The sequence below is a fragment of the Cercospora kikuchii genome (assembly GCF_019650295.1).
Source record: "Cercospora kikuchii DNA, contig_00003, whole genome shotgun sequence".
Classification (NCBI taxonomy): Eukaryota; Fungi; Ascomycota; class Dothideomycetes; order Mycosphaerellales; family Mycosphaerellaceae; genus Cercospora; species Cercospora kikuchii.
In genome coordinates this window covers 3,475,765-3,493,952 of record NW_025408584.1, presented here as the reverse complement: position 1 = coordinate 3,493,952, position 18,188 = coordinate 3,475,765, and the positions used below count along the sequence as shown (strand labels likewise).

At 52.9% G+C, this 18,188-nt stretch overlaps 5 protein-coding genes across 9 annotated transcripts; 2 read left to right on the top strand and 3 right to left on the bottom strand.

Moving 5' to 3' along the window:
* Window positions 1-898: 898 nt before the first annotated feature.
* CKM354_000575700 (uncharacterized protein) lies at window positions 899-10,416 on the top strand (the record flags this gene model as incomplete). Of its 5 annotated transcripts, none has more annotated exons than XM_044801039.1 (3): window positions 899-1,580; window positions 1,734-8,989; window positions 9,049-10,416. In XM_044801039.1, the coding sequence occupies 3 exons, from the start codon at window positions 899-901 to the stop codon at window positions 10,414-10,416; spliced, it is 9,306 nt and encodes a 3,101-aa protein (XP_044656974.1). The 5 variants fall into 5 exon arrangements, with proteins under 5 accessions (XP_044656974.1, XP_044656977.1, XP_044656978.1 ...); XM_044801042.1 differs by lacking the exon at window positions 9,049-10,416 and having other exon boundaries at window positions 1,734-2,950; window positions 3,019-3,036; XM_044801043.1 differs by lacking the exons at window positions 1,734-8,989; window positions 9,049-10,416 and having other exon boundaries at window positions 899-1,291; window positions 1,456-1,512.
* Window positions 10,417-10,621: 205 nt separating this feature from the next.
* On the bottom strand, window positions 10,622-11,746 carry CKM354_000575600 (uncharacterized protein; the record flags this gene model as incomplete). Its single annotated transcript, XM_044801038.1, has 1 exon — window positions 10,622-11,746. The coding sequence occupies one exon, from the start codon at window positions 11,744-11,746 to the stop codon at window positions 10,622-10,624; it is 1,125 nt and encodes a 374-aa protein (XP_044656973.1).
* Window positions 11,747-12,296: 550 nt separating this feature from the next.
* Window positions 12,297-12,764, bottom strand: CKM354_000575500 (uncharacterized protein; the record flags this gene model as incomplete). The annotated part of the gene is made up of 4 exons (XM_044801037.1): window positions 12,297-12,338; window positions 12,392-12,477; window positions 12,529-12,645; window positions 12,701-12,764. The coding sequence occupies 4 exons, from the start codon at window positions 12,762-12,764 to the stop codon at window positions 12,297-12,299; spliced, it is 309 nt and encodes a 102-aa protein (XP_044656972.1).
* Window positions 12,765-14,372: 1,608 nt separating this feature from the next.
* Window positions 14,373-15,974, bottom strand: CKM354_000575400 (uncharacterized protein; the record flags this gene model as incomplete). Its single annotated transcript, XM_044801036.1, has 6 exons — window positions 14,373-14,715; window positions 14,780-14,908; window positions 14,959-15,335; window positions 15,390-15,567; window positions 15,615-15,796; window positions 15,852-15,974. The coding sequence occupies 6 exons, from the start codon at window positions 15,972-15,974 to the stop codon at window positions 14,373-14,375; spliced, it is 1,332 nt and encodes a 443-aa protein (XP_044656971.1).
* A 674-nt stretch (window positions 15,975-16,648) lies between these two features.
* CKM354_000575300 (uncharacterized protein) lies at window positions 16,649-17,886 on the top strand (the record flags this gene model as incomplete). The annotated part of the gene is made up of 2 exons (XM_044801035.1): window positions 16,649-16,962; window positions 17,019-17,886. 2 exons carry the CDS (start codon window positions 16,649-16,651, stop codon window positions 17,884-17,886), a joined length of 1,182 nt encoding a protein of 393 aa, XP_044656970.1.
* Between the last annotated feature and the right edge of the window lie 302 nt (window positions 17,887-18,188).

Here is an 18,188-nt window from a genome sequence, read left to right as displayed (position 1 = left end):
GTAGTTATCTCATCTGGGCCTAGCGTTGGGGGGCCTTAAGTTTCGCGCGGACTGACGCACCTGTCTGCTTTTAGAAAGACTTCCTCCTCGTCTTTGTCGTGACGAAGGAATCGAGGCGATGTCGCAGCGTATAGACATCGAGGCACGAGAGGGCAGTGAAGCCGAAGTGACGAGGTGTAGTTGGCATCCCATTCCGATCAGCTGCCGTCCTCGGGCGAGGCAAAAAAGAGGAAGGAAGAGCCTTCGACCACGAATGCAATCAAGCTAGCCCACTTTTCCTTTGGCGCCAGACATCGTCCGTAACAATGGCTTCGTCGATGGTCCGCGGAAGCAGCACTCAAAGATCCGAATGTGATGCTGATCACTGAGGCAGAGGATAGACGTGACTCATGCACAACGGAACATCTCCTCAACTGAAGGAGGCACATGATGGAGCTCACTCGCTAGGGCGCGCGCACTGCCCATTCGCCTTCTTAAAGTAAGCAACATGATCTCAGCGCAGTGGTGGTCGCTGGCTAACAACGAGTCTCATTTGTCCCGGCGAGCTGGTCTAAAGTTACCACCGCGTTCGTTTGTCGACAAACGCCGCTGTTTGCCCTTCTCCATCTGCAACGCGATCAAGCACACCCGGCAGCGTCTTGCCTGGGAGATGACCAATGCACCGACAAATTGTGGTCGTCTGTTTAGGCGACGTTGTCGCGTAGATGCACCTTTGCAAATGCATCGTCGTCGAGCTTCACTTCGGGCTTCACTTAGCCCTGTCAACGCTAGCGCGCGATCGTGCATTAGCGTCAAACACTGTATCGCCGCACAACCGAATTCTGCGCCCCACAAGGTCGCGCACATCTCGACCTAAACCTCGCCGACGACACAACTTGTTAACGATCATATCGCCACCATGTCGGTTTCCATCAGCGATCCGGAGCTGTTCGACCGAATTGTACATCATGTCTTTCTACCACCACAACTTCCTCAAGCTGAGGACAAAGCCGACATCGACTGCGAGCTCCTGAGTCTCACGTCCAAGGCTCTTCAAGAATTCCAACGCGAGCTTGACCGGGCTGAAAAGAAGGACCCCCTGAAAACAAATGATATCAAACATGCGAGGCCTATCATCCAACAGGTTGTGGTCGCTATGTCCAATGCGAGTCGCTGCCATTCCGTTGTTGATGGCATCCTGAGCGAAACGGAGGTCCTCAGTTGTCTCGAGTCACTTCTGCCGGGACAGTCACTTCCGCTGCGGATTCAGGCACAAAATGCCGGACTTCTTATCACCAAATCAGTACACGAGGTACACTTCGAAGCCTTCGAACTTGCGCTACAGAACAAAAACGTCTTGAGTGAAAATCGCATCATGCGCCAATTTCCCGCCCGCGCTACCTCGATCTCTACCACAGCGTTTGATGCGCGCGAGTTTCGTGCGGTGCTGGCCCAGACCTTGTCGACAATGAGCAGCCAGGCTGCACCTCACCAGCAGCCGCAGGTGCGCAAAGGCAAAGAGAGCGTCGATGAGGAGCGGGATACCACCCATCCCGGCATCGTTTGCGAGCTCCTGGTCGCCTGCCTGTTAGGTTCGCACGGTGAGCCAGCAGGCAGCCGGATTACCACGATCTGCAAATACACCCGCGATGATGTTCTATGAGACAACGCCGAGCGCCCCTGGCGCCGTTCACCCATGTGGCTACTGATTCGTGTGGTGTGTCAATTGATCTGCACACGAGCACTTGACTCAGGGAGCAACACGGTATACAAAGCCTTCATGGCGTTCTTCGTTGCTCAGCTCCTGGAGAACGCGCGGCGTCTGGGTGCACCTACGGACGTTCAATACGCCATGTCTTGCAAAGTCGCTCGCAGGCTTCAGAAGCTGGGTCCGGGTGTTCCGGGATGGATCCAGCAGTTGCTGCATGAAATCCAGAGTGAGTGCAACAAGACTATATCTGAGCGCTGGGAAAGTGTCCAGAAAAGTGAGCCAAACTCCTGTCGCAACTTGCCAGCCTTGGAGCATTTGAGGTTCGAAGAAGACTGTGCTACCTCTCTACCGGGACTCGACGAGTACTTGACCAACAGCAGACATCGCGCGATGGCCTCCCATTCGAGTGTGTTCGAGCCCCGATCGGAGTTCACGCCACACAGCTCTTCCGCGATCCCGATATTGAATCTGAACTGCGCAACTGCCTATAAGATTGCCAATCTGAAAGAGTTTGAGCGATGGAGTCGTCGTCACTTGAGTGACTGGGCTCGCTTCACGAGTGCTGAGGGCGCTGATGATGTTTGCTCTGAGCTTGCAAATGCTCTTAGGCACTATGTCGAGCTTGCACGATCCGCTTACGATGCTCGCGAGAAGAGTGAGGAGCAGCCACTCGGCCAACATCGCAATCCTGAGAGCCTCTCTGGCATGTTGCTTACGGCTTTGGAGTTGTGGATAGCGATCGATCGGTGCGCTATAACAGCTTGCCCTTTCCTCGCCAACTATGATCCTTGCATACCCACCGAAAGTCTGCAGCATCTTTTACTGCCTTCTCAAGACCAAGTGCGCAGACTAGCTATCGTCGAGCAGTACTTAATTGATCGCAGAGGCAACGAGGCCACTAGCATCTTCGCGAAGCCTTGCGACAAGGACTGTTTTGCAGTACAGTACTTCGAACAGGACGATGCAATGCAAGAATTGCGTGAAGCGCACGAAGAGATCGGTGAGAATGGTAGACAAGAGAAGTTCGCAGAGTTACAACAACAAATTCCGAAATACGAGCAGAAGAAGAAAGCGGCGTCTGCGCTTGAGCACGACGAGTATCAGCAAGAGGTTACGAGCATTTATCCGCCATACCAAACCTACACCAGACCTGAACACGACCCGCAGTGCAAGAAGTGCTATCTCGAAGGCTCCGCCGACAAGATGAGGATGGAAGTTTTCGAAGATCCCCTTCCTTACAACGAGCAAGAGGCAAAGTCGGTGATATTCGAGCTCCGTATACCTCATTGGTTCGCCCAATGGCGGGACGCTACTTTTCATTTGCTCAGAGAAGTGCTTGGTCTTGAGAATACGGGGGGTGTGCAACCGAGGAACCAGTACGCACTCCAGGAAGACCCACACTTGTCACAGGAGTACATTGCCGATGAGGACCAGCGCGTCGTCATATGGACTAAGAACAAGATGCATGCTGCTACGCATCGCAGGATGGTCTACGTCTCGACGGCTCACGAATCGAACGTTTGCCGTCGCAACGCTACCCAGTACAGATATTTGGACAAGACCACCAATTGTTTTATTGAGACGTTGGCTCGAACCGACTTCGCTGCGCGCTACTGTACGTTTTCCTGCCTTGGTCCATCGAAGGCTATCTCGGAGTTTCTGTTTCGACCCTCGAGCGGCCCTGCTGCCTGCAAGCCGAATGATGCTGTTGCAGTTCAGTCAATGTGCCCAGGCCATATGTCTCTCGACGAGTTCAAGGAGTTGTGCCATATTCCTGTGGATATGCGGATGCATTGGTACAACATATTACTACAGCTGGCAATGCCTAATGTCGACCTCAAGAAAGAAGAAACAGTGTTGGTGTTTCTACAGTGCATCAATCAAGTCGGGCCAAGAGATGAAGAGAGCACAGGGCTCTCTGGATATAAGGCTCATGCTGTGCTCAGCCATAGGGATTTCGCGCAGCCTCTGTTGAAAATTCTCGGCGAGGCTTTCACGCGTGTGAAGGAAAATTGGGAATCGATGAATGCGTTGGTCATCTTTGCGTCAATTGCATGTCGCCTGCTCACGCATGCCCGCTTTGGGCCTATCTATGGACAGTCTCTGGCATTTCTGAAGCAGGCACGCGATGCCGCATACCAGTGGCTGCTGACCTTGCGAAGCAAGGCTCAGCAAAGTGATGATCGGGCCGATTACCTACACTTCACCACCAAGAGCGTCGAGGTGGCACTAGTCTGCGCCGCGACCTTCAATGTCGATCATGAAGACCTGGCTACCATCCTATCGAACCGAGAGGATTCCGCTATTCTGATTCACATTGCGATCACGGTATCTGAGCGACCGAAGAAAGACAAGGGTACACTGCTTACCTTGCTAGAGGCTCGACTGAAGCATGTCCTGTTCCTCAGCCGCCCGACGCTACAAAAGCAGCACGACGGATTACACATAGCTCTCGAGCAAGCTTGGCTTGGGTACGAGGCAAGCAACGGTGGTTGGTCTTCCCTCGGTGGTGACCTGGACTACTGGATGACCACCCACTCCTCGTGTTCCAACGAAATCGGAGGGCTAGACATTCATTACAGTCTGCTTTCGGGGGAACTTCGCGTGGGAGGCATCGGTCTCAAGGCACCACCACTCGCGTATACGAAACACGAGACTTTTCAGGCCCTCTTCGGGTCGAACATCGAGGTGCTAGCTTCCAGTCAGCCTGGAATGTCCTTCTCGGCCAAGGGCCACTTTGGCGATGGTTACAGTGTTCATCTAGGACTGACCTCTCGTGAGCAGGGAGTACCGCGTGATCTGCTTGTTCTTGCGTGCAAAGGCGGCGATACATTCGAACTGCTCCCTCGTAGGCTCTTTCGGGGTCAATTCCCAGACCAATTCGTTCACGAAATGGTCCAGTGGTACCACGCTGAGAGCGGCACTGTGCAATTTCGCCCAGCAAATGAGCCTTGGAGTGTGTCTGGTACAGATGTCTGGACTATGATCAAGAAGAAGCACTCTTCCAGCTGGCTGCTGCATCAAGGAGAGTCCTCTCAGTCACGACGACTTTTGAGCGCTACAAGCTCCTCAGCGATCGCCATTGGTAACATATTCTCCCCACTGGTCAGCGCCACAAAGATAGTTATATCTCTGCTGCCTGGCGCATACGAACTTGACATCCAGCTGCCCACTGTGCAGCTTGGCTTTACCCTGAGAGAGCATGACAAACTTTTACGCTCGAAAGAATTTCGTGGCATGGCTGTGGACGAGGACCAGTCCTCAGGCGTCCTCATCGGGCTCAACAACAAATTGATCCTACACAAGCCGACCGGCACCTGCAGTCGATGTCTGCTGGTGCCTGAAGGCCAGGTACATTACGAGCGAGCTATGGATCATGTCAGTGTTACCGTCGACCGGCGCACAGTGACCAAAGTGCATGATCTGGAGATCGATAAGCGCTTAGGGCGTCTGGTAGACCATGGAAGCTTGCAGTCCAAGCTATACCTTGCCTATCTCCACGCCCTGACTTCTTCCGCGCTGCCGGATCCGCTGATCGCGAAAACGGGCACAGAGCAAGCGTTGTCAATTCTGCGCTCTGCTGCTGTATCTTCCTTTGAGCAGCTCACTTATGAGGATGTTTCCCTCTTAAAGAAGCTTGCGGAGCTCACTCCCGCCCGCTGTTACTACCCAGCAGATGCGGAACTCATGCAGAATGTCCAGTGGGACCTCAAGCTCAGCTTTATGTCACAGCATGGGGAACTCTTCAAGGCTGTAGAAGCGCTGTTCGCTCAGGCACGACGCTCGAAAATCTTCTATCCTGGCGCTGATATCCAGATTCCCAATCTGGAGCACGTACCGCGCAAATTGTTGGACCGCGATCTTGCGCGAACGGCAGTGTTCAGCAGAACCGGATTTGGGGCAGAAAATCATACCTCCGATGACGATATCCACCATTTGGAGGCACGCGACCATGTCGGCGACTTCCAGCGCTTTTCTAGAGCTTGGCGTATATCTGCAATGCTGAGCGTAAGACAGAACTGCATCCAGTGGCAGCTGCCGGCACGAGGCGCCATATGGTCGCTTTTGGAAGGACTCGACAACGTCTTCGGTGCCTACACACCGCTGGCGAAGGGCTTACTCAAGTACGATGGTGTTTTGACCCAGACTTCCGAAGAGAAATCAATTGGCCCATATCTTCTGGCTCTGTACCGAACACTTACAGAAGAAGGTGCTCATGTCGACCTCTACGCCCTGCGAACGTGGCTGGCAACCATGGCTTTCTCGACGGACGCCAATGTCCAATTACTCCAAGTTATCGCGGTTTTCTATTCTGCGGACTCGGTGCGTGGTCTTATGACTCCGAATGCTGACAATTTTTGCCCGAAAGACGGCCTGGAAGTGAATCTGGACGCGATAACAGACAGAGTGGCCGCTGCAAAAGTCACGTATGACGAGAGTCCGGATGTGAGAGTTCCTCGTAAGACCATCAAGATGCGGGCTGGTGCAGATAGGCTCGAAACCGAGAGAGCCGCCGAAATGCGCCGGAAGAATGATTATGTGAGACACAGTGAAGGCGCCGTCAGAGTCCTTTCGCTTGAGCTCATGAAGCAGTGGAAAGCTGCACCGGGACGACCTCCTGTTCCACTGTCCCCCGCGGCGGAAAATCGTGCCAAGGAGTACATTGATGTTCCTTCTGCCATGCAGGCTGTGACGAAAGCTTTCGAGGGCTGGTCAAACAATCGAGCACTGAAACTATTTTGCGAAGAACTTGAAGACCTCCTCCACGATCTACCCATCGGCGAGCTAATTGTGCCTGACTGGTCACGCGAGAAGGCAGTGCAGCCCAAATCGACAAGCAGTCATGTTACGGTGGATGACATCTTCACAGGGGAGTCTCCAAAGATTCCGAGGGACAAACTACCAACCTTGATGCTGCACAGTAAGCCCTCAACAATCAACCTCGTCGCTGAGCAAGCCACCGTAGCACTGAGCGGGCTGATAGACAGTCTCGTGAGCTCAGAGGACGGCGCCTATGAGACACAGTATGTGGGTGACTTGAGAGGCAGTTTGGAAGCCCTTCGTGTGCGCAACGAAGATGATCCGTCCAGGTATGCACTGCCCACGGAAGATGGTCTTTTCCACCACCTTGAACTCTGCACTGAGCGCTTGAGTCGCATCTACGAGACTCTGGAGGACACCGCCACAACCCAGCTTCGACAACTGTCTGGAGATCGCGAGGGCCTCCAATGGCCACGAATTTCACCGTCCTTGTTCTTAGAGCAGCTGAACCGCAACCACTGGCGGAAGCTGGATCACAGACCAGAGTGGCGGGAAGCCATCATACAGTATGGACTCGCCATCACCGATGTGCAGCGTGCCGAGCGCATGCTCGATGCTCTGAAGTCTGACAACAAAGACGATCTGAGGTGGGAGTTGGGCAACACTGGTCATACAAACTGGGACCCAAGGTCATTTCCGGAAACATTGTTGTTGGAGATCGAGAGTTCGATTTTGATTCGCGAAGTTCAAGAATCTATCGCCTCGGAGCTGCGCAAGGATTCTGGAGGCAATGAAGTCCTTCAGCTCGTAATGGGCGACGGTAAGTCCTCTGTCATATCTCCAATGGTCGCTGCCGCCCTCGCGAATGGGCAACAGGTCGTCAGAGTGATAGCCGGCAAAGCACAGAGCAAGCAAATGGCGCAGGTTCTGATCTCGAAATTGGGTGGCATGATCGGCCGTCGCATCTACTATCTCCCCTACTCTCGGGCTCTGAAGCTGCGCAAGGCTGGTGCTGAGGCGGTTCTCCAGCTCTGCCAAGAATGTATGAGAGAGGGCGGTGTGCTGCTGGTGCAGCCGGAGCACCTCCTCTCTTTCAAGCTCACTTCTACAGAGAACTTCATTGCGGGTAACGAGGACACTGGAGAAATTCTCCTGCGGATACAAGACTTTTTCGACCAGAAATCCCGGGACATCATCGACGAGAGTGATGAGAACTTAAGCGTGAAATTCGAGCTGGTCTATACCATGGGACTGCCCGGTCCTATTGAGGGCTCGTCAGACAGGTGGAGTGTCATCCACCAAATCCTGAGCCTTGTGCAGAAATACGCGGCAAGTATCGGCGATGCACGCTCTGGCGCCATTGAATGCACCAAAGGCATTGCTGGTAGTTTTCCGCGAACTCGACTGCTTGACGAGACAGCTGGAGAGCAGCTCATGCAGAGTATCGCGGACGACGTTTGTGAAAACGGCTTGCACGAGCTCCCCTCAGCAACTGATCCACACACGCGAGCGGCAGTTCGGGCCTTCATTGGCTGTAGAGAACCCAGCCCGTCAGAATTGGAAGTCATTCATCGGAGTTCATTCTGGAACAAAGAGTACAAGATGGCACTATTGCTTGTGCGTGGTCTCCTCGCTGGTGGAATTCTGGACTTTGTTTTCCGCACGAAGCGTTGGCGGGTACAGTATGGGCTCGCTACGCGTGTGCCACGAATGAGATTGGCAGTGCCATACAGAGCCAAAGACAACCCTACTCCACGCTCAGAGTTCAGTCACCCAGACGTGCAGTTGCTCCTAACGTCGCTTTCGTACTATTACGGAGGGCTAGAGGACGAGGATTTATTTTCCTTGCTCGGTCAGTTGATGACATGCGATCAAGCCGACCAAGATTACCATCTCTGGGTCCAGAAGACGGACATGCCGCTAGAGTTCCGTCATATCGACAGCCTCAACCCCAGAGACGAAGCAACTTGCCGGAAGAAGATATTTCCTCACCTCAGACAATCGAAGGCTGCCATTGATTGGTTCCTGTCGCGCACTGTGTTTCCGAAAGACGTCAAGGAGTATCCTTCTAAACTTTCCTCCTCTGGCTGCGACCTGGGCAGGAAGAAGCACTTGCCCACGAAGGGATTTTCCGGCACTCAGGACGCGAAAATTGTCCTTCCTCTCGATGTCGACCAGTTGGAACTGCCAGCACAGAAGCATACGGACGCTCTTGTCATGAGCTACTTACTACAAGTCGGGAACTCAGTGACTGTTACGGCACCGGCGGTTGATGCGTCGCTATCGGACGCTGAGCAGCTTCTCGACATGATCATGCAGCTGGAGCCATCTATCGACGTTGTGCTCGACCCGGGAGCTCAAATTCTGGAGCTTGATAACTTCGGAGTCGCGAAAGCTTGGCTTGCAAGATGTGATGCAACGGAAAAGGAGGCAGCTGTTTATTGCAACGAGAACGATGAACTCTGTGTTGTCGACCGTAGTGGTCGCTGGGAGTATCTTCAGACTTCCTCTTATGCAGCTCGCATGGACCGATGTGTGGTCTATCTCGACGAGGCACACACCCGAGGCATTGACTTGAAATTGCCTCCGCGGTACAGGGCCGCGTGCACCTGGGCACTGGTCTCGTGAAAGACCGTCTTCTGCAAGCTTGCATGAGAATGCGGAAACTAGGAAAGGGTCAGACGGTGGTTTTTGTCATCCCGCAAGATATCGAGAGACAAATTCGCACGGTCTCCAAATTCCACACCGAGGATAGCATCAGCGTTTCTGATGTTCTTCGCTGGTCCATTGCGCAGACGCATGGCGAGATGCGGCACAACATGAGTCTATGGGCGGCACAGAATGATCGCTTCAACCGACAAGAGGAGCTTTGGGGGAGGACGAAGGAGAATGGGACGCGCAATCTGACCAAGGCAGTGGCTCAGAGGTTCCTTGAACCAGAAGGTCGCACCATCGAGACTCGGTATGAGCCAAAGCTGAGCACGGATACACCGCTCGCCAGATTGGCAAAGGACACGAAATTGAGAAGTGCGGAGGGCATCAGCCGCTCTCAGGCAATCATTGACCGCTGTCAGCTGTTCGGACTACTCGAGTGGACTGGTCGCAAGCTCACTGAGGAGCAGGAGAGAGAAGTCTCCAAGGAGGCCGATGTTGATGCGGAGCGTGTAGTCGAGAAGCCAGCCCCAGCGCGAGCGGCCACTCATGCTCTTTGGAAGTATTGGCAGCACCTCTTGGACACCGGAATCTTGAACCGCACCTCAGCGTACGCACCAATCCCCGCCTTTGAAACCTTGCTCAACACCACGGCAGGTAAGGAGTATGATGTCTCGCGACTGCGTCCGCAACTGCTCCTCGTCTCACACGACTTCGCGAGGACGGTCATATCGCCTAGCAAAGATTCTCTCTCTGATTCTTTCCTCCGCTCAGTCCAATGGATCCTGACCGCGCGAAAGACGAGGACGCAACAAGAGATTGACTACATGATCATCATCAGTCCATTCGAGGCCGCACGACTAATGACCAATGTCGTTCTGTCACCATACGTTGCGCTCCATATGTATCGCGCGAGAACCAACATGGCGCACAAGCCACTCGATGGCCTGGACCTGCATACCATTTGCCGAGGCCAGCTCAGTCTGAAGATCCCCGAGGATTACATTGTCCAGCTCAATCTGTTTGCTGGACAGCTCTACTTCAGCTCGTACAAGCAGTACCTCGCCACAGGCCGCTTCCTTGGCCTAGCGACAGGTGGTATCCAGAAGGGGTGGAAGGTCTCCGCTGATGGCTTCGTTGAGGAGAATGAAGATGGCAAAGTGGGTCGACCAGATAGCTCCGTCAAGGTCAATCCCGTGCAATTCTTTAAGATCTTGATGTCGAAGTTGCGTCGCAATGGCGAGGATATCAGCAGGACACATGTTGGGCAGATGTTGGCGAACAAGACTTTGCAGCCGGCTGATTTTGAGTAAGGGGCGTGATTGGCAGACAGGTGTTTGTCACTGGAGAAAATTACAACGGCATGGCAGGATAGCATGTGCAGCGTGTCCGAAGTTGTGCGACGGAGAAGGTTGTCATCGCAGAAGGTATAATAGCTTATAACAGACTGTGACAAACCAAAGACTTGTTGGTCGATATTGTGCTTCGTTCCTCTTGCTCTAGTGGACTTGAATTTGCTCATTTACTGACGACACTGCCTTCCAGACACACCTTCTCTCCTCTCATGACTTTAAGTCCGACTCTCGGCTGCTCACTTGCGTCACGCTGTGTCAGCCATTGTATGTCTGCTGTGGCGGGCAAGATGAATGGTCTCGTAAAATCGAGCTCGATGCTGAAAGGCCTGTCTGACTGCCAGCAGGTACGATAAGCTTCACTCGAGGAGAAGCTCGCGTCTTTGTGCAGCTGTTGCACAGCAAGGGCACCAACGTGATTGCCATGTGCAATGACGTTCTTAAACCCAAAGAGGTTGGCCCCAATCTTGGAAACGTGTATAGGGTTATAGTCTTTCGAAGTAGCTGCCCATCGTATAGGATCCTCCGAAGACAACGAGAGCTTGCAATTGATCACATTATCCTGAATCGTGACTGCCTCCGGTTTCGGTTGCTCTTTCCCGTCCCACTTCGGCAGAGCATTCTTAGGCAAAAACTGCAGGAAATAGCATTCCTGCCTCAGGACAATCTCATTCGACGTGAAGACTTCAATGGCCACGCAGAATTCCACGCCGCGCTTCCTTCTTCGCCCAGGCCTTGTTTCTCCGCCGAATCTGGCACCGTAACTAAGCTCGCCAGCCGCCGCGGCAGCTTTGAGTGCGGTCGTATCTCTGCAAAGAGCCGGGTTCAGAAAGTGGAAAACATTGCGGGTATTGACGGCACCTAGAGGTCTTATAGGACAGTTCCGATTGGCAAGAATTGTGATTATGAGAGGTACTGTTTGAGCTGGTAGGAAGAGTGGGTTGATTGTGCCTGCGTGTGTTCCAGAGGACACCGTTCTGCTCTGAGGATCAACGGCATCGATGAAGCTTGCAATATTCTCGTCGCTGATGCGTAGAAGGCCTTCTGTTCTCACTGCTGGGAGATGGAAAGTCTGGCTCTCATTCGAGCCTGCTATAAGTGCCGGACTATATCCTGGCAGGTGCTTGAGGATAGCTTGAAGAACGAGTGACCAAATGTCCACGGATGTGATCTGGTTGGGAGATCGGAGTGTCAAGATTTGGCAGTCAGCCTTTGGATTCGGTTTCGTAAGTACAAGATATGCGGCCAGGCTAGAAAATAGAGCGAGAAGAGAATACAGCAAAGTAGTCATTTTTATAGCCCGCTGAAATATCAAAAGTGGTGCAGATAGATCATTACAACAAATATGATTGAATCTGTGGAAGCATATGTCAATCTAAGATGGATCTTGCTAGATGTAGCTATCGGGACAGGACGTCGTATAGCGTATACGAGGTGACGATTACGTCACAGTCAAAGGCCCGCGCGGTTTTTTGATCAGAGGAGCCGCTGAGAGTGAAAGGTATCGAACACAGAGCAAAGAAGGTGTCAGATGAGTTGACTGCTTCGTGATGTAGACCACCAATCACTCATGCTGTGGAAAGCATGCTATGCAACGGAGGGTTGTGAGACAAGAACGTGAATGGGCTCGCACGGCCAGAGAGACCGACTTGCACTGCGGTACATGTACTGTCATGCAAGTTCAAATAGGGTCCTCACCGGACCGCGATAGGATCGGTGCTCGCAATGCGAATGCTTTTCATGTGATCAGCTTCACGAATTCTGGGAGTGTGGGTATTTAGATATGTTCTATTGCATCTTATCATAGCTTGTGTGGTGATATTTGATATGACGGTCACCTCCTAGTTGCCCTGAGGCGACTGGCAGATCAGACCCTGGCCGAGCTGTCACAGTTTCAGCATGGATCCATCCATTGAGTCCTCGCCGCTGCACTTACGATCGGGATCAAGCAGCAGTTATCTGATAATCCTTGGTCGGCACATTGGGCCTGAAAATTGTCCCTGGAGGTGATGACATCCGGTACTATACCTCTGTTAGATTGTTGCTATGCGCACCATGGTGGCTTGAATGTACCTTGAGAGCACTCGAGACTGGCAAGGCCCAGCACATTGGTTGCGCAGCACTGTGCAGTATAGCCACCAGTGCAGACATCGACGGAGCCAGCTACTGGAGGAGTGAGGGGTTGGTCACCTAGACCTTGTCAGCGGTTGTGGCATACGACCAAAAGGCTTGGAACTCAATGTACCGTCTGTGTTGCCTTGTGGGAGAGCGGCTGCCAGGGCAGCGAAGGCAAGGATTTGGAACTGCATGGTTGAGTGACGAGAGGTCGGAATGGGCGTAGATTGTAGTACTGTTGTGAAGATGAGAGGTGAAAAATTATTTGCAGGACTGCATGCTTCTTATACCTCGCCGCAGCGATGAAAGTCTTGCCAGTCTTCAGAACAGCTCCTGGGCGACAAGAAATGTGGTTCCAGGGAGACCAACATCGCTTCTGTGCATGACGATGATGATGGCCATGAGCGGTGCAAGTCGATGGCCACTGACGCTGTCGCTTGAGGCGCTGTCAGAGCAGAAGCCATGTTGCCGAGAAGCGTGACGAGGTCAAGAACGACCGTCAACATGTTCGTGCATGATACTTGCAAGGACCTGTGTAGGCACACAGGTACTTGCGGAGAATGACCTTTTGGACCCCGTGCAACAATGATGCATTCTTTCCAGGATCCGAAGACCTAGAATTTTCAACAGCAAGGCGTGTGGATCCGCTAGATCGTTTGGCTACCAACCGCGCACTCTAATTCAAGTCGTTTGTCCGCCATCCCGTTGTGAAGCAATATGTCCAACTGCCGAGAACCTGGTGAGATGCAAGCGATTGATCGGCGCGTAGTCTTTCCCGCCGTGTTCATAGCGGGCACTTGTCATTTGCAAACACGAGGGACTGATGCGTGTGTCGTTGTCGACGCTGCGGGAATAGCAGATGCCATATCAACACCGTCTGCGCTGTTGACGTTGCGTGGTCTGATATGGGCGTAGCTCGTGTGTTCATGGGCAATCAACAGTGAGCAATGTCGGATTTGGGAACGAACCAGGCTGCGCATGGCAGGCGCATTCTTCACGCACATCGTGATGCGCGGCAGCACAGAGGTAGCTACTACTCACTCGAGCGAGCAGTGGGTCGCGCAAGGGAAGCGGCTGCCAGTCAAAGAGCACGGTCGGTGCTTCCGCAGTGAAGACAGACGTCACCTTTCCCGATCGGGGTTGCCTTCCATCACTTGTGCTGTTGCTTGTGAGGTAAGACGGCCTTGCCTGGGCTTCCGCATGCATACTCTTCTCACTTCTATATGCTGTCCATGGGAGCGTCGAGCTTGCCACCACCGGTCAGTCGCCGACCAGAATCTCATGCACTGCAGTCTCGCCTGTACCTCGTCAAGTGGCATGAGTCGCCCCCATTGGAGAACCTCATCGAAGACTTCGCTTGCTGCTTCCCTTCTCGAGAGGTTCTTGATGCTTCGCGCTCCTGGAGATGACATTGATGCGCGGAACTGCCGATGCACGTGTGACGAGACAGGGGCGGCAAGCTGAAAAAGTTGGCGAAGCGAGCCATGACTTTGCCACTGGATCAGCAGAGTGTCGTCAAGTTCATCAACATCAAACACGCCATTTAGCGGCAATGATGCTGATGATGAGAAGTGAGGGAAGAAAGTGGACGAAAGGAAATATCATAGGTCTCGACCTATGGTCACTATGGTGATACTGTAGGTCGAGATCCTCCGGATGCGAGCCGCAGCCCTAAGTAAGAGCCCAGTGCTACGTAATGTCTTGGCAGAGCCATACTTCTTCCATCCACATAGATAGCCTCAGACAACAAACAATACATCATGCATTGAGAAAGCTACAAGATTCATTGCACCCAGCCGATGCTACGACCCGAGAGCTGGAGGCAGCTCTTCTACATATTCAGCAACGGCAAGCGGCGGGCTCATCTTCAACTTCACAAACTCCTGCAGCGTGTGGAACATGCTCTCATAAGAATCGACTGTACCCAGGAACCCCATTTTCCTGGCCTTGCGCATGCTGAGTGATAACGGCCAGCCCCCAATGACGGCGCTGTCCGTGATGCCGAAAATCTGCTCACGATCTTGAAATGGGTCGAGGACCAGGCTGTGCTGCTCTTTTAGCTGCGCCCATGCGGACTCCACTTCTGGTTGCTTTGACCACTCGAGCAGACTAAACGTGCAACGCGTCACACCCTGGGGGCCGAAGCTGGTAAAGTCAGCAGGTCGGACTACGATTCGCTTTTGAACAAGTCTCCACGGAGAATGCGTACCCGCGGGGTGTCTGAACGCTCCTGGACGTGAATGTCTGATACTTTGAAGCGTCCACCTCTGGAGGCGCCCAGGGTACGCCATACCAAGATGCCAGATACGGCCAAAAGCGACTCCACGTGAAAGGCAAGCTAGCGACGACTGTCAGAATGCTCAATACGCCCGTCCTTACCCGACCTACCCGTCTTGCACATTAAACGCCTGGTTCTTTGCTTCTGGTGTGAGAACGGACCATTCCATCATATACGCGTTGAGCATCGCAGAAGAGGCCACAAATTCTTTGTCGAATGCCGCATAATCCGCTGGAAAGCGAAGTGTCTGCTTGAGATGGGCAGTCACCGCTCCGTAGACTATGAAGCCCACAAGGTAGTTCAATTGATTTTCCCTTACAGCACCGATGATGTACGATGGACGAAAGACATTCCATCCCAGGTCGGCTTCTGTCGCATATCGATCCAGTGCATCCTCCTGAGGATAATAAAAGTTACTTTCAAGCGTTACTCTGGGATCTGTCTCAAACGAGGGTGTTGTCGCCGGGCCTATGTGGAAGCCGTAGTGCTAGAACACAGAAATCAGCACGGCTGAGCACAGACGATGATGAAAGCAACTCACTTTGGCTCCCGTCTGCAGCACGAATCGCTTGGGAGTCAGGCCGGCGAGCTTCACACCGTCTATGAAGTTGCTGATCAGCACTGTATTGATATCGGCCAACGCATCTGCATCCGACCACATCCCGAGGACTTCTCCCTTCTGCTTGGACTGCGCGTATGAGAAGAAAAAGACATGGTCACTGATGCTTGTGTTAGTATCTACGCTCGACACCACCACAGAACTTACATTTTCTTAATCTTCTTCAATCCTTCGGCGATGCTCTTTGGCTCTGTCAGGAAATCGACCTCTACATGTTCTACACGTTCCTTGCCGCCTTCCAGTCCCTCGTAGAAATACGCTGGTGGTGGCCGTCGCGAAAGGCAATATATCTTGGACCAACGCTCGGGAGCCGAGCATAAAGCTCTGACCTGACACCAGGTGTTAGTCAAAATTGATGTCTTTCACTCTAGAGATATGTTAGACCATGTGATAGCCGCTAATGCCGTTGGCGCCAGTGACGATTGCAGTGAGTCCTTGGACTTGTGCTGGGTACGTGGGCAAGCCATGGTATATTCCGACAGATCTCACAACCTGTGTGGACGCCATGGTAACACGACCGATATTAACCAGGCTGTATGTGCAGACACTGGTTCAGCTCGAAAGTATTCATCGAAGTGCGTGCAATGTTAGTTTGAAGTATCACAGCGTTCCCCGCTCTGCGGATGAGGAGACGCGAATCCGATACGATTGCAGCTCGTGCAGACCCACTCCCACTCATGCAGACGTCCAGCCGGCTGAGGCTACTCCTCCGTAGGTGCTTGCCATTGATTATCTGAAATCTCCAGGCAAAAGGAATTTAGAAGATTCTACTTACAAGCGTAGATGCTCCCTTGGTCCGATGCAATTCCTGTGAATCGCCAAAGACATTTCTCCTCGCGTGGATGGAGAACAATCATGAAGCATTACGTACTGTCTCTGCATGACAGACCAACTTTCTGCCGTGCTACCATGGCGCCCAGCGGTACACGCAGTGCAATGCCTCAAGAAGCCTCAGAACAAGTCGATCTCGCGAAAACGGCATCCGGACTTCGTCGGAGAATGCTTTGATCAGTCATTCACATGCAAAAGGTGCCTTCGACAGCATGCAGCACGAGCTCGGTGCTTCCGATGCCTGGCTGGGCCATCCACACCGTACCGAACCCAGTCCATCCAAACATGCTTGAGGGAGGCATAAAAGGCGTTGTGAACTTCGACGCAGAGAGCAGGATTTCACAGCAAGAATGCTTCGTTTCCTGTCCCTCGCAATCGCAAGCGCGGCCATCGTCGCTGCATGGGTCTCTGATCCGATTGCGCTCACTGTGTGGCCCGCCATCAAAGAACGAATCGATCTCTTCGGACTGACTGGAGACGCAAAACATATCTGGCACAAGTTTCACAACGAGCACGGATGGGAACCTGATGAGTTCGAGGACCTTGGCGCTCCTGATGCCTCGCTGAGCACTGAGAAATCAACCCCAGTTGCGGTCTCATGGGCAGATAATGTTATTGACCTCTTTGTCGTTGCAGAAGACGGCAAGCCATACCATCGCTACTGGTAAGCAACAGCTCATACACATGTTGATATAGCCTTGCCCTAACGTCTAACCCAAGGCGCGGCTCGCAATGGGAGCCAGAAAATTGGAATTCCCTATGGAATGAGGAAGAAGAAAGCACAATTGCCTTCCAGTCCAAGCTATCCGCTGCGTCTTGGGGGCCCGCTCGCATAGATCTTGTTGGGCACAACGCAAGCGGTACATACCTCCACAAGTACTTCGATGGGAGCTCGTGGTCAGCCTGGGAAAATCTCTGGCCGGATGAGGAATTTACTTCTCCACCTGCATTGACGAGCTGGGGCCCAAATCGCTTCGATATCTTCGGCACAACTGAGGACGGCATGGTTTTACATCAAGCCTGGATAGGAGATCGCTATTTTGATCAATGGGAGAAACTGCCCAATCCTCAATCTCACAATTTTAGGCCCCACGCCCAACTCACCGCAACCTCAGGCGGCGTGGGCTTACTATCGATCTACGCTATAGGGAGGAATGATAGCTTTCTCTACTACACTTCGTGGGGTCCTGGATTCTATAATGCCTGGCAAAACCTTGGGGGAACATTTGATGCCTCTGCACCAAAAGTCCTACGCCGATCTGCCTCATGGGTCGATATCGTCGGCTTCTCAGAGAAAGAGGCAAATGACTTCGATTATAAGATCTGGAGTGGTTCTGATTGGCAGCCCGGGGCACAAAAATGGTGGAAACTAGGTGGAGGTCAATTCGGTGGACAGCCGCAAGTCGCGAGCTGGAGCGAAAGGACGTTGGCGGTGTTCGGTCTAGGCACGCAGGGTGAGCTGAAGTGGCGGTTCTATTGGGGAGATGACTGGACGGACTGGATCGTGTTAGGCAACACGAAGGAATGGAAGTCTTCTGCTGCGGGAAGGGATGAGCAGCAGGTCTTGGGGGCGAAGAAGGAGATTTGAGACTTGAATCAGAGTGGCATTGATGTTATGGGAGCATGTGAGGGATCATCAGACTGTCCTGAGAGTACATACGGAGTGGCAGGCCTCAACAGGTCATCGCCATGATGAGGATCGACTTTTGTACGCGTGCTTCCGTCGCTCCTGCCCGAGGGTTCCTTAGCGTGCTTTCCCAAGTGAATGCTTGGGAGGCGCTCGCATCTTGGAGCACGTCTACTCGAGCGACTTCGTGAAAGTCCGATGAAGGCGTCGTGGCACGATAGCCAGTCGCTCATATCATTCGCTCTATCTGCACCGCAGACGCA